Here is a 14,529-nt window from a genome sequence, read left to right as displayed (position 1 = left end):
TATCATAAAGAAGAGACGGGTTACCGGTCATGTGATCGGATGCCCCTGAATCAATGATCCAAGGTGTAGAAGATGAAGCATGGAGACATGTGTTACCTGAAGTAACGATAGTAGCGGTGGAGGAGTGCTGATTTGCATGCTCACGCTTTACCAGTTTTGTGCTGGTGATTGACCCAAGAAGATGGTAATCATTAGCATCCATCACAAGAGTTGTCGAACAAATGAGATATAATAGCAAGAGGGAGCCGAGATAAGAGAACCAAGATCTAACTGAGATGAACCCGAGAGAAATTATCGAGGAGAAAACTGAGGAGGGATCCGAGAGAGATTGCTCATGTTGGTACATGGAGATTTTAACCCAAGTGTCCAACTTCAAACTAAGTACGAAATTGTTGAAAGTCCAAAACGAGTTGCAAAGATCCGAGACGAGTTGATTCGTAGATCGGAGTTTGAAAAAAAAATAAAAAATTTAAAGAGGGATCGAATTCCGCTCTGATACCATGTTGAAAGAGAGAGAGAAACAGAATATATGAAAACTTATATGTTATTGAGTGAGTAATACAATAATACAATGGTGTTTATATAGGAGAAGCTACGGGAGTAAGTGAGTGGAGAACAAGTAAATCCTATTACATGGTAATTCTCTATATGGTAACGAGGGGTAGGTGACAACTCATACAATACTGTACAACAGTGTTCAAGTGATGAATCCCAGAATGCACTAAATTAAACAATGATATGTAAATGCCTGTGTGCATAGCAATACAAACACAAATATTTAACCTGATACAATATCTAAATATTAGGAGCTGGCAAATCGTGTGTGTCCGTAGGCAATAGTGTTTAGAAAGTATGATCAAGTCAAACTTGAATGGGCTGAAGATAACGTACCTTGTCCATTTGTTATTCCATGTAAGAAAGACGAATGGTTTGTTTGCTCTCACTGTAGTGATGATAGTGCCAAAGGCGAAGCATCAGTTGGTAAGTGAAATACAAATGCGCAAATAAAGTACCCAGATGATGTATCTCAGACAACTGGAAAATGTAAATGAAAAAGAAAGATTAGCATGAAATTAAGTACTTAAAATGAGCCTCTTTCTTTATCTATCACATTAAGATTAACAATTGTTTTTTTTACCCTATCAAATTAAGGAAGTCTCCACAAAGGGGTAGATGCAATAAAGGTGCCTAACCTAGAAAAAGAGAAATAACAAGGCTTCAACAAAGGGAGGAAAAAGAAAACAAGGTGCAAAGATTCATGCATGACCATCCATACAGAATGGGTGTGGTTGAGCAACAAAACTAGGAGACGAATTTAAAAAAAAAAAAATTATAGGAAAGAAGACCAGAATGATATTGACTTCAGAAACAAAATACCTGAGATTCACTGAACAAGGCAACAAATCTTCAACAGAAACAACATGGTGAGCAAGGACTTCATGGTTCATGTGACTTTGAGTTTCAAAACAATCTGCCTAGGACATTGCTTCAATGGGAAGAATGCTTGCAGTGGCCACTCAAATAATAACTTCACAGGTAAGTAAATGTACAAGTGAAACAATGACTCACACATCAAGTTATAGAAAAGGAAGACATAAGGTACAGAGACTGTGAGCCCAAAGATGCAAAGGAGAGAACACACTTGACACTTGCAAAGTATATTCACCAAACAATAATTGTACTTCTGAGAACACATTTACATGACAAGGAAAGGAAAAAAATAGTAAAACCATTGTTGGTTATTAAACAGCAGAAACTAGAAAAGTAAATTTAAGAGCAAAAAACATTGGTTTATCATAAAGTTGTTTAAAGAAATATACCATTAACAGATGTTCTCGAGGGAAAAATCAATAAATTAATAATCAACGTCCAAATGAAGTTCTATGTTACACAAATTATAAATTACATTGTCACATACTTAACCAAGAATTACAAGTTTCAGGGACTTCAATCCCATGATGCTACCAGTAGGATGGAGTGGCACATACAATTATTAATTGTTTTATGATTTATCCACCCAACAATAGCTGATGCTGCAGTGACTCCCACAAATCCAGGGCTGCATGTGACCATATGTAGCAGAGAATTCTGCTTCGTGTTATTGCTTAACTTCAAATCAGTAAGGTTTGATTTGTTTGTTCTCTCTTTTAAGTTGAACTTTCAACTTCTTACCCCCTAACTGGTGGCCATTCATCATATTAATTGCAGATTGAGCAGCGGCTGGTGAGTCAAAACTGACAAATCCTGCCAACAAAAGCTGATTAGAGGGAAACATTTTGACAATATTTACTTCAGATTTTAGAAAGAGAAAAAGAAGAAGAGATGTCTATACCAAAGCATTTGCTAACACCAGTTGCTTTGTCAATGAAGACCTTGGCACTCAAGACCCTACCAAATTCATGAAAGGCGCTTGCAAGCTCTTGATCACCAAAGTCTTGAGGAATGTGGTATATAAATAAATTCGCACCAGATGGACCTTAGTTCAAAGCAATTGTTAACAAATAAGGTAACCACGACAAAGACCTTATGTGAAAGATAACATGAATAAGAAATATAAATTAAAAACTCAATACAAACTTCAGCAACCTTCAATTTGACCCCCAGGACTCCCACCGTCACTTGAAGATGCTGCAGAGTGACTGTTTATACTTGCAGGTTGAACAGAAACAGGGGAACCACTCAAAGGCCTGTTACTCAACATACCCCCAGGGTATGCCATAGAATACTGAAGCCCAGTCACTGGATAAGCAGAGCCAGCATAAGTCATAGGCGGTGTAGCATAGTTTCTTGGGGCCATACCAGGAACAAGATCAGGTGCAACTCCATGCAACAGATTTCCTTGGTTTACCTGTGGAATTATATTACGGAAAGCAGGTTGATTCTGCAATTGCGGCAGGCGATACTGCATGAGTCCATAAGTTCCAGAAGTCTGCAAAAAAAAAAAAACTGTACATCAATCAAACTGGACTGTCAATACTGAATAACAGTAGCAAAACAAGATGCAGGGCTACAAAAGCAAACAATCAACATGGGTGAAATTTTTATAGATGAGGACAAGATAAAATGTTGTTGGAGTACCTTCAGACACAGGAACATCACTGTGCCTCCAACACAATATCCATTGCAGGAAATAAAGCAACTTTAAATTAATAAATGAGGGAAAAAAACCTGATAACCGTATCCATTATATGGGGGAATATAACCCATTGGCAAGGCTCCAACTAAAGATGGATGTTGTGTATAGTCAACATTTGGCCCATTAGAAGCCTGAGATTGAGCTTTCTGAGCCTTCCGAGCTTGCCTTTCTTTTTCTGTATCTGCCCATTTGACAACTAAAGGAATACTTGAACCCTAATATAGAAAAAGATAATAAAATACAGAAAAAGTGTTCCTTCAAGTCAGAAAATTATCCACCAACAGAAAACGTGTTGAAGATGAATTGTTCACCAAGAGAAAGATTAAAGCATACCTCCATTTTATGCTTCCCACTAAGGGCTTCAATAGCTGCAAGAGCTTGTTCTTTTGTCTCATACTTCAAAAAAGCACAGCCTACCATTATTTAAAATACTTAGAACAACCAACAAAGTTCTCAGGATTAAGTCATGCTCAAATTTTCAGCAGTTTGGTTGAAATGAAACCACAAAATAAGTCAGGACTAAAATGCACCTTTGCTTGTTTGCTGAGATCCTCTAAGAATTTGCAAGTCTGTTATAGTTCCATATTGAGAAAATAGCGCAGATACTTCAGCATCGGAAACATTCTTTGGAAGCATACCAACAAAAACTTTGTGCTCTGTGAACAGCATAAATAACAATCAAAAGTTAATTATCAAATTGAATGAAGCTACAACATAAGATGGCATAGAGCGGGTAATTCAGCATTAAATGGAGAACAAGAACTTGCACCACCAAGATTTATGGGAACCATTCTAACAACAGAATATACAATAAAACAATGAAAATCATATTACACCTAGCCTTTCCACTTCGCCATCTGCATACTTCACTTGCAACGGACTAGATGCCTGAATTGGACAGAGAGAACAGGATTCCTTTAAATCAGAAAGAGAAAAATGCATCACACTGAAACAGAAGCATAGAAGATGTATATAAAGTTTAACTTTTTTTCCAAACAAAATATGTTCTTAAGTATCTCTAAATACTATGACTATATTTATATTTCTTTAAATTTATATACCTGTACCAAATTATGAGATTTAGATCAATTGAAGAATTACAAGCAACTATCTGGCCTACGCTAAAGCCAGACTGATAGCTTACCAGGCGAATGCCTGGATCCCAAGGGAGGCAAACTCAGGGCAGACCTGGATTTATACTACTTTGACATGGTAAGATGTTTAGTCACCAAAGAATTCATAAAACTGAAATAGTCAACATGATACTAACCAATCAATTGTTCAGCTTCCCCAACAACCAAACACAATTTAGAGAGCATTGCATTGCATGTGATTTAGGTTGTCAATCTTCATACACAACAATGTGATTTGGACCTGTCACTACGTGTTTTGGTGATCCGTGGTTGACCAACATCATTCACTTGGGGTCTTTTTCTGAATCATTTTGTTTACATCAGCATGCTAAGTATTATTTATTTTATTTTCTATTTTTCTTTTTAATGAGCACCAAGGGGATTTTTTAGATCATAATCTAATCCAATAATAATTGTTTTGGGTAAAATAGCTTATCTATTTGGCATGGCTTTGGTCAATTTCTCATTGAATCACCATTATCACCCTTTGCTTAAATAATCCACAAGTGATTGTCATAATCTGAAATTTGATTCTATGTTCACAATTAACACATAAATGCCAATACAAACTACTTATTACGTGTGTCATCAAACTCTTATCAATTACTTGCTAATCTTTCCTCCATTACCTTCCAATTTGCAGATGCCAATTGATATATTACTTCATTACTAACATTTTTACATATTTCCAGAACAAACTTGGCAGCTTATGCAAAATCCTATGCTCCCTTTACTACACAGTTTGGGAACCAGAAGGGCAGGACAAAAAGATGGAAAATGTATTTCTAGAGATAGGAAGTTATCCTTCCATCCTATCAATTTGGTGGAACAAGAAGGAACAAAGAAAATAAAAGATGTTGCTTGATTTTACAATTATGACCTTCCATATGGAGGAAGGATGCCCTTTAAAGTGCAAGCACACACAAGAAAGGAGGGGGGTTGAGAATTGTAAAGCCCCTTCCCACCACCTTTCAACCCACTAATAAGTGGAAAGGATTTGGTTTGTCTGACGTGAAATAGTAGATGTATTCCTTTATTAATTACTTGAACACTACTAAGATGAAATTTTTTAACTTCATATATAACCAAGAACTTTTAGTAAAAATAAAGGAAGAAAAATAATTATTGTCCAAGTCATGAAAAATAATTATTTGTAGTCCTTAATTAATTACTGGACTAGTAGTGGCTATAACTAGCATCAGAGGAAATAAGAATAAGGTTTGAGAATGGAAGCTTGTTCTGATGGCTTTTGACAGAATGAAAGGCCTCATATATATATAGACACACACACATGAGGGCGTCGCCTGGTCTTTAATGGCCCATTCAAATTGAGACGGCGTCTAATAGTAAGTAAGAATTTAATGGTCAAAAGAATGAGATTTACGAGTCTAGACTTTAAATCAGCTGACTCAACAGTTGAAAGTTGAAACTGATTCTTCAGACTTTATCTCTGTCAATCCATTGGTTCAAAAAATTAAGTGGCTTTAAGAAGTAAACCAAATGGTCTATGTAGCTACCACTAAATTCTCTAGATTTCAGTTTGGAAAAATTAAAATTTCTGTAAAACTGAGCCACACGCACATGTGACATGTCTAGCCCAATCAATGGGGCACACATGTGTCTGTGTCGTAGTTTTGTTGCTAGCCCAACCAAAGCATGTTATCCCTCTAATGAACTTTATAAGTTCTTGTAACTTAAAAATTCCAATTTGTAATCTGAGCAAGATGACATATTCAAGATTTTAAAATTAATCCTTCATTGAAACAACTTATAAAGTTCATAATGAATTACAGATGGTGATTTAAGAAACCGACATTGTGCATTGAAATTGTTAAAGGGGACATCTGAAAAATAATAAGATGGAGCACAAATTTGGGATAAAGGGGGTATACTTTAACTGGTATATATCACTTCCAAGTTCCAAAAATAAAGTGTACATGTCTGCAATTATTTCCCCTCATCCCCATAAGAACCAAAATCCCTAATCTCAACCCATCAATTTTAGATGTCATCTTAGCAATTGCCATTGTGCTACAATGTTTTGGCTAAAATTACTCTCACTACTTATAAAGTTCATAATCAATTATAGATGGTAATTTAAGAAACTGACTACCATTGTGCATGGATTTTTTTAAAGGGAATATCTAAAAAAGGAAAAAAAAGAAAATTAAAGAAAAGTTGACAACTAGTTTGAGACAGATGGAGTACGCTTTAACTAGTATATATCACTTCCAAGTTCCAAAAATAAAGTGTAAATGTTTCTAATTATTGTTTCCCCTCATCTTCTCTATAGATGCGGGATACCCAACCAAGAAATAGTTAATAAATTTGAGTGTTACAACTGACGTTTACATAGCCATTCCGGTGGACCGATAACAGTCCAACTCAATAATATTCAGCGCGTTCATTCTTCTTTTTATCAATTCAGATCCTAATTAAGAACACACACCCAAAAAAAAAACACTATTTACCCCAGGAAGAGTCCTCTTATTATGACATTCATTCACTGTCTTGTCTGCTTCTTGCCTTGACGGACATATGAGAAAACAACACCCTGAAAAGAAGGCAAAAAAAATGATAACAGAAACTAATTAGGGTTTCATACATTCAATTACTTCAAACCATACAAACCGTTAAAGAAAATTCAATAAACCACTCAGAATCGCACATTGAGATCCAAAAAACCAAATAGTTGAAAATGTGAAAGACAATTGATAACGAGAAAGAAATATTTGAAGAGTATGGGTGAGTAAGACCTCGTGAAGCGCGGGTAGTCTTGTCTTTGATAATGTTGACTTCATCGACGAGAGCGAACTCTTTGAACATTGCGAGAAGTTGTTCTTCAGTCATGTGTTTTGGCACTTGACCTACGAACAGCTTCACGCTATCTTCGCTGTGTTCTCGCGATCCTTGCTCTTCCACCATTAATGCCGACTGTTGGAGAGTCTTCGCCAGCAAAACTCCGTTCTGATCTCTCTTGTTTCTCTCTCTACATTCTCTAACAAAATTTTCTCTCTCCAAGTTTTCTCTCTCTACTTTCTCTCCCCAAAATTTCTCTCTCTTGTTCTCCACGTTTGAGTCTTCGGTCGTTGAAAGAGACCCGTTTTGGGAGGATGAAGTTGGATGGCGAAGTTGATTTATATAATTGAAATTATTTATAAATAGCCTTGTAGTTGTATTTTTATTACTTATTGATAGTTTGTTTTTTTTTTTTTTAATTATTTACAAATAATTTAAAAGTAACCGTTTGGACATTTCGGGAGTTTTCATGAGACGTTGAGACACTCAGACACGGCAAAAGGAATTACATGGAATGCTCTTTGACATGCAAGGGAAATTACGAAGAATCATCCTCTTCCACTATAAAGGCCCCCATGTACAGTTTTCTTTTATCAATACATTGCTTAACCTTTCAAAAAAAAAAAAATGTCAAGAGAGTTTCTTTATTATTTTTTTTAACTTATTGAAAAAAGAGAAGAGGTTATGGCACATTTTTTTTTTTTTTTTCACAAATAGACTAAAATCAAATCAAAAAAAGGGAAAAAAATTATTTTAATTTTGTTTAGTTGATTATTTAAAATTTTTTTCTTTGAAAAAATCAGTAAAATGGCAAGCAAAGTGACCCCTGTTGTTTTTTGTTTTTGAGACGACTTTTCTTCCAACAATACGAAACTTCTTTGGATTGTGAATTTCATTCTGAAAGGGTAATATGGTAGTTAAGCGTGGAAAGCGAGGGCAACCTGATAGGCATGACAGACTGTCCCGCCAAAGCTCCTCCAATGAAATGAAGCTGTTCCTTCAAATTTCAATTTGTGAATTCCAAAATCCAAATCACATTGATGATTGAACAATCAACTATCAAAAAACGAGCGAAACACTGAATCCCAATCTCTAACTCGAAAAAGATAAGTACGGATGTAACAACCAATTCACCGACAGTCACAATGAGGATGGTCAAAACAGACAAACCGCCACTTCTCCACTACTGTCCTGAGATCTAGCTCTTTCTTTCCGGTACAAAACAGACAAGTGTCCGCCAATAAGCACTAGCTCTCGTATATGCTTTCCTCTCAGATATATACATATACATACATAGTCAATGCATGAGTCCATATTATATATATATTTGGATGATTGTTAAAAAATTATATATATTTCAACATTAAAAAAATATTAAATATATAAAATAAAAAAAAAAAAAAATTGTTTAATTTAGTCATCTCGTCTCTCATACTCAAAAGAACACACACACGTCCAAGTAACTTCCTAAACCTTCAATCAGTAAAAGTACAAATCAAAAAGAGACTCCAAAGTCATTCGGGTTTCAATCTCAAGATCGTTTCTTAGTAGCTTCCAATTCAACAGAAACAAGTCAACAATAGCAATTTCTTGAACAATGGCATACAACATACATATATAGTAACATCAATGCAGACAAAAATGGGAACTTGCGCAGTCTTTACTTAAAAACAAAGTAATATATATCATTCAATTCTTTGATGTGGTCACACAATTATGACGACAACATGAGAAAATTTTTACTAGAAAAAAATACATTATTGCAAAACAATAAATGGACCCATTAAAGGACGGGTGTTAAGTTTAACCCATTCCAACTACTCCGTACAACCTAAACAAATTAATTCCACTCCATTTTCCGAAACAGTAGACAAAAAAAACTCATATCAGTTATTCCAAACAGCCTTGCCAGCGAGATTGGCAGCTGTTTGGCAAAAATAATTGTGTGTAACTGCGAACAGAGAATTCCAGGACTAAATTGCCTTCAATCCAGCAAGCTCCCGTAGCTTCTCACAGAGTATAAAGGTAATCATAGTCTGTGGACCTAGTCTTGCAAAGATTGCAAGGCCCCTGAAAATTTTATAAGTTAACATCCTGAAATCTTCACAAACAAAAAATACAGAATCCTCAACAATTTGAGTCAATCAAACTATTTTTTTTTTTTTTTTTACTCTACTTGAAAACAAACGGAAGGACTATCTAGTTAAGAAGAAGAGACAAACTCTCACCCTTTGTAAAGTCCCCTGGGACCTTCTGAAAGCATAACCTGAATTCATACACAAATTTAATTCAGGCTGTGAACCTTTATTGAAAACAGTAATACTAATTAATACGAATTCATAGAGTTCATCAGGTGCAACATATAGGTCTGTCCTTAAAATCAATTCCAATTAAGGGGGATAAAATCATATCCTACCGATGATGGTAACCAAAGTAGCAATGACGTAAACAATGATGGTTAAATAATAAACAAGTAGAATAACCTAGTTTAACAAAAAAAAAAAAAGTAGACAAAAGCGAAGAATATGTTATAAACAAGAAAGTAAAAGCAAACAATAAGTCGAAACAAGGAACTAGAGAAAAATAACGTCACCTGGTATGCGCAATGAAACCCATTTTTATAAGTTCCAGCTGTTTTAGATTCTCGTTGCAACATGAGACGGGTTTTAATCATGTCCATTGGTGCAGTAATGAGGGTGCTCACTGTGCCTGCTACTGTACTTGAGCTTCAGTAGGTGCAAACTCCAGTTAGATATCAGATGGAAGGAAGAATCTTGGCATTGTTATAGAAAAAAATAAATTAAGACACCAACACGTGCATGTCAAACTGGTGATTCAAATCCCATTTCATAGACCATAAATATTATGCTAGTGATGTTTTTCCAGTATCTCGCGTCAACACGATATACCTACTTGGTTTAGGTGGTTATGTTAACATAATAAACCTGTTGAATCAATGTTTTCCCCCCAGTGATGGTGAATTAAACTCAAGTTTTTAGATTGATTTTCCTCTAGCTGGAATAGTAGAATAACTAGCATGCAGTTTCAAGAGATAATTAATATGGGCATTGGTTGACAATTTTAGATGCATATATTGAACACAACTAAGAAAGAGAAAATAGATTAGAAACCTAAGACTTAGTTGAAGGAATTTAAAGGGAAGAAAGTATTATCACTTAAGAATAAAATACTAAAAGAGTAAAGAATGAAGGTTTGAAAGTTAATGTCATGAGTAAGGGGAGAGAGAGTAGTAAAAAAATTAAAAAAAAAATAATGAAAGAAAGAAGAAGTTAGAGAAGTAGTAAAAACGTTATAACTAGAGCATAACGAACGATAGAGAGAAATATGTATAAACTTGGCAAGTTAAGAGAGAAAGACCCAAAATTTTAATAATATTAGATGTATCAAGACTAGAGATGTAAGGGTCTTGACGAAGATAGTGGAATTAGCGATAAAAAAAATATATGGACAGGTTGTTTAATGAAAATCATATAGTATGCTTACAGTATAAAAAATAAATTAAATAAATAAAAAATTCTAACTAAGAAACCACATTGGAGTAATACTAGGGGAAGAGGAATACCAGCTTTAGTAAGGAAGAAAATATAGGATAACATATGGTTTAATTGAGGCCATGGCCCCCAAGTATTTGAGAAAAAGGCTTTGGTGGTTGTTGTCATCGAACATTGTAAATAAGAAAATTAGCATATATATATATATATATATTGCATGATTGGGATAGGTGAGGTAAAAAGTGCATTGAGGATGATGAAATGAGAATATTTTAGGACTATTGAGACTTGAAAGTGTTTAAGACTATTCTACAACCTATATATGAAAATAAACAAACATCCAAAGCTAAAGAACTGTTATGATAATAAGGTAAAGTTATAGAGAAAATATTGAAAAGGAAGATGATGTTGTTCATAGAATAATAACAAGATGGATTAAGTAGGTGAGTGCTTTTGGCATATTGTGTGATTGACCTCTAAAAATAAAAAGAAATTTTATTATAGAACTGTTAGATCAACTATATTTTTTATGGGATTGAATGTTGTGGGATTAAAAGCTGGTGATTGCTCCATAATGCAAATACTGAAATAGACGTGTGGCAAAAATAGAAATGCTACAATTATAAATGTGTACATTCAGGATATGATGGAAGTAAAGCCATTAAAGGAAGGAAAAAAAAAAAGACATAAACTGATAAAATGGTATTGCCATGTGTAAACAAATAACAAAAAAGCATTCATGAGGAAGAGTTGATGTGGTCCAAAATGAGAATAATGTTAGGGAATGAAAAGATCCAAGTTAACATGAGAATGAGATAGTGTGAAAAACTATAATAGTGTATAATTAATAAAATTAATGGCCTTAGATAAAGTATTATAATAAAACAAGATTCATATCCCAACCCAAATAGTTGGAATGAAGTCTTTGGTTGAGTTGAGAATGGCATGGGTTTCAAACACCAATAATAGTGGAGGAATGAGTCGAATGACATGGGTTTCAAATATCAATAAGCTCACTAAAACTGGGTAAAAAAACAAAAGAAAAGGACAGTTATGAGCCATGCATACATGAGATGAAGATAAAAACCTTCTTCAAGAGGCGTCCACTTTACCAAACCCTGCAATAGTGCAGAATGAAATGAAAATTAATATAACAGATACGAAGTAAAGAACTTGACCCATTTTATACTACAAAATAATGTTAAACTATTCAGAAACTTTGGAAATTACTTCGAGACATTCAAAGTGAAAATTAGCATGCTTAGAACTTGACCCGCTTGAATTCATCATATGTTGCCAGCTGCGATGCAGTCAAAGCAGCAGCTCTGGCCATAGCAGGGCCAACCCCCTTCCAAAGAGCCATTATTCCCTCTTCTGAAGCAATTTTGCAGATTTCTCCGACTGCTCCTCTTCTTATGTTTGGATTCATCTGTATTCGTACCTTAAGAAACAAAAAGCAAAAATGAAAGACAAGGTCTAACAAGTTTGAAAAAGTCTCTATATTGTAATACCTTTAAAACTTCCACTGGGTTGGTCAAAGCAGTTGAAATGGCGCCAGAGAATGCTCCAGATGCAATCTTAACCAAGACATTGGTGGACTCAAAAGCCAATTCACAGGCATACTTTGATGGCTCGTACAAGCCTAAACGAAGGCCTCCATAAAGAACTGACCTCATCAATGCAGGCGTGAATCCAAGATACAAGGACCTAGGCCCCTCATTTTTTACAAGTTGAACAAACAGTCGACCCTGTACACATCCATGTATGATAAAACCTAGATGTAAGTTAATCAAGCAAAGCAGATTACCATTAATAATGAAACTGATTAATTTCATACCATTCCAGTTAAGGGACCTCTCTGGCCAACAAGTTGCATTTGCAGCCGAACTTTGAGGACATCTACAAATAAACGGGAAATAATTAAATACTCTACGTCAACGCAATATAAAAATTTTACTACATAATTTATTTTCATTCTTAATTTCGTTCCTCAGTCTTCCTTTTGGGAAGGTAAAAAAGGCTTAATTGTAGGCCAGTTTCATTCAACTGATATCTAAAACATGTTATGAAGCCATATCTCTTTTTTATTGCTTTGAATTCCATTCCATTTTTTATTTTAAATTTTCAAACCATCAACTTTATCAGCTTTCAAAATTCGACTAAAACACTCATCACAAAAACAGTACCATGACTTGATCTCATCACAGAGACCCCAAAGACCAATCTGTTTTGGCCAAGTCATCTGAGTCTTTGGTCAAGTCTTTGAGCACTGATCTTGCTAAAAGCAACTATCCTAAAAGAGGTTGGGAGAGCTTTTAATTGTTTTCAGGACAATTCAGATTTTTAAGTGACAACATCACTTGCCCCACAAGGCTTACACAGGTGGCTTCACAAGCTTTCAGTGGCAGCACAATCAATTAGTGCCTTAGTTTGCTTGCTTTAGGCTTTTATATAAGGATCTACTCATCTAAGCTTTCAGATTGGTTCAGTGGCATTCTTTTTTGTCATGTTGGGGGCTAAAGACACTGTTACATAATATGGATTCAATTTCTACCTACCGCATGTGATGTATGACTTAAGAAGGGCCCAAAAGGGGCATATTGCATTTACAGTTAGCCATTGATATGAAGCAAGAATTAAAGAAAGAAGCTCAAGAAAAAGGGGTTCTCAAATATGAAACCAGAGGAAAGAGAATAACCTAGTGGATGAGTGATGGCAGTAGCGGCTGCAACAGAAATTCCACTGGTACCAAAGTGATAAACCACCTTGGATGGAGAAACTGTGTAATTCTGATTCTCAATGACTTTCACAGATCCTGAATTATTCAATTTACGCATATAGAAAAAAATTCGCACATCAGAACCAAAGAAGGGAAAACAAGATGTGTTAATCTAAGACAAACATATAATGTTAATAATAGAAAAGAGACGAGAAAATAAAACATGAAATCAAGGCTCTGTTTTTGGCAGAAAATATTTCCATGAAAGACATTTTCCCGAGAAAAATTATATACATTGGCAGGCGTCTAGAGATGGTGTATCCTGAACTGAAGCAAATAAATAATTTCTTTATTTTCAAGAAAGGAACAATTTACATAAAGCTAAACGATTTCAAAAATGCGACCAATTTATCAGATAAAGAACAGATCTGTTTATTTTGAAGGAAGGAACTAAAATTCAACCTGAAGGCGAAAGATGGAGAAAACCTGAAGGCGAATGCTCCCTGGAAGATGATTTGCCATTCATTTTTTGCAGTCGTCAGTTGCATAACAGAAAGATGTTTGTTTGATTAAGTAAGCTCTTTCTCCTCCCTCTAAACGGAGTAAACAGAAGCTGGCGACTGTAGGACCCATTGGCCATGGCTAGGCTACTTAAGTAGAAAATTTCCATTTTCCCCAATTCAGTTTGGACTTGGAAGATCTATTTCCCTAATTATAATTTATGAAATCCCAAGTTTGACTAATTTTGGTAAAAACTATAGTCTATTTCCCTAATTACATCCTCTTCAAGAGAGCAAAACTATTAATAAATCTCTCTTGATACTTTTCAAGTTTTTGACAACTAGTTTAGACTTTTCCTGTTCAGACTTTTTCTTATTCGTGTCATTGGCCCATTTTAGGTTTCTTTCTTTTCTTTTCTTTTTTTTAAAAGTTTTTTCGTTCATGATGTGACCAGCTTCTTTTATGTTTTATATAGTATTGACATCATATATTATAGACCTATTTATTTCTAATAAAAATTATATTAATTTCTTGAAATATAAAAATTAGCATTCTAAATAATGTAAATTGAAAATGATTTTTTCTTTCTTTTTTCCATAAGATTTTTTTCCCTTTCCCCTTTCTTATCATGTCAAACAATTTCACAAGAGGTTTTTTTTTTTAAGCTCACTTTTACTCATCGACTTTCTTGGTTCTAGAAACCTAATTTTGGGAATTTAGAAAGTGATT

At 34.7% G+C, this 14,529-nt stretch overlaps 2 protein-coding genes across 3 annotated transcripts; both read right to left on the bottom strand.

The window, feature by feature from the left end:
* Window positions 1-1,769: 1,769 nt before the first annotated feature.
* Window positions 1,770-7,392, bottom strand: LOC132268887 (RNA-binding protein BRN1). The gene is made up of 9 exons (XM_059769786.1): window positions 7,026-7,392; window positions 6,741-6,823; window positions 3,973-4,024; window positions 3,667-3,792; window positions 3,470-3,549; window positions 3,169-3,351; window positions 2,587-2,929; window positions 2,333-2,476; window positions 1,770-2,244 (listed from the first exon to the last, which is right to left on the bottom strand). The coding sequence occupies exons 1-9, from the start codon at window positions 7,192-7,194 to the stop codon at window positions 2,117-2,119; spliced, it is 1,308 nt and encodes a 435-aa protein (XP_059625769.1). The 5' UTR covers window positions 7,195-7,392; the 3' UTR covers window positions 1,770-2,116.
* A 1,317-nt stretch (window positions 7,393-8,709) lies between these two features.
* LOC132268886 (uncharacterized) lies at window positions 8,710-14,098 on the bottom strand. 2 transcript variants are annotated; one of them, XM_059769784.1, is made up of 9 exons: window positions 13,762-14,098; window positions 13,279-13,395; window positions 12,418-12,479; window positions 12,092-12,328; window positions 11,854-12,021; window positions 11,649-11,698; window positions 9,662-9,794; window positions 9,297-9,334; window positions 8,710-9,138 (listed from the first exon to the last, which is right to left on the bottom strand). In XM_059769784.1, exons 1-9 carry the CDS (start codon window positions 13,823-13,825, stop codon window positions 9,042-9,044), a joined length of 966 nt encoding a protein of 321 aa, XP_059625767.1. In that variant the 5' UTR covers window positions 13,826-14,098; the 3' UTR covers window positions 8,710-9,041. The 2 variants fall into 2 exon arrangements, with proteins under 2 accessions (XP_059625767.1, XP_059625768.1); XM_059769785.1 differs by having other exon boundaries at window positions 13,786-14,098.
* Between the last annotated feature and the right edge of the window lie 431 nt (window positions 14,099-14,529).

Source organism: Cornus florida, unplaced genomic scaffold (assembly GCF_030987335.1).
Source record: "Cornus florida cultivar Cherokee Brave unplaced genomic scaffold, ASM3098733v1 CherokeeBrave_3.0.0_Hap2_Chr08, whole genome shotgun sequence".
In the NCBI taxonomy this organism is placed as follows: domain Eukaryota; kingdom Viridiplantae; phylum Streptophyta; class Magnoliopsida; order Cornales; family Cornaceae; genus Cornus; species Cornus florida.
Note: the sequence above shows the minus strand (reverse complement) of the source record. Positions and strands in the feature narration are given on the sequence as shown.

Excerpts from the sequence above, each read along its gene's own strand:
- LOC132268887 (XM_059769786.1), bottom strand. The coding sequence starts at position 7,194 with ATGGTGGAAGAGCAAGGATCGCGAGAACACAGCGAAGATAGCGTGAAG. Across the intron at positions 3,793-3,972 it reads TGGCGAAGTGGAAAGGCTAG|AGCACAAAGTTTTTGTTGGT; the intron begins GTGTAATATGAT and ends TGCTGTTCACAG. Across the intron at positions 2,930-3,168 it reads ATAATGGATACGGTTATCAG|ACTTCTGGAACTTATGGACT; the intron begins GTTTTTTTCCCT and ends TTTTTTTTGCAG.
- LOC132268886 (XM_059769784.1), bottom strand. The coding sequence starts at position 13,825 with ATGAATGGCAAATCATCTTCCAGGGAGCATTCGCCTTCAGGTTTTCTC. Across the intron at positions 11,699-11,853 it reads CATATGATGAATTCAAGCGG|GGTTTGGTAAAGTGGACGCC; the intron begins GTCAAGTTCTAA and ends GCACTATTGCAG. Across the intron at positions 9,795-11,648 it reads GGTTTTTATCTTCATCTCAT|CTCAAGTACAGTAGCAGGCA; the intron begins GTATGCATGGCT and ends CACCTACTGAAG.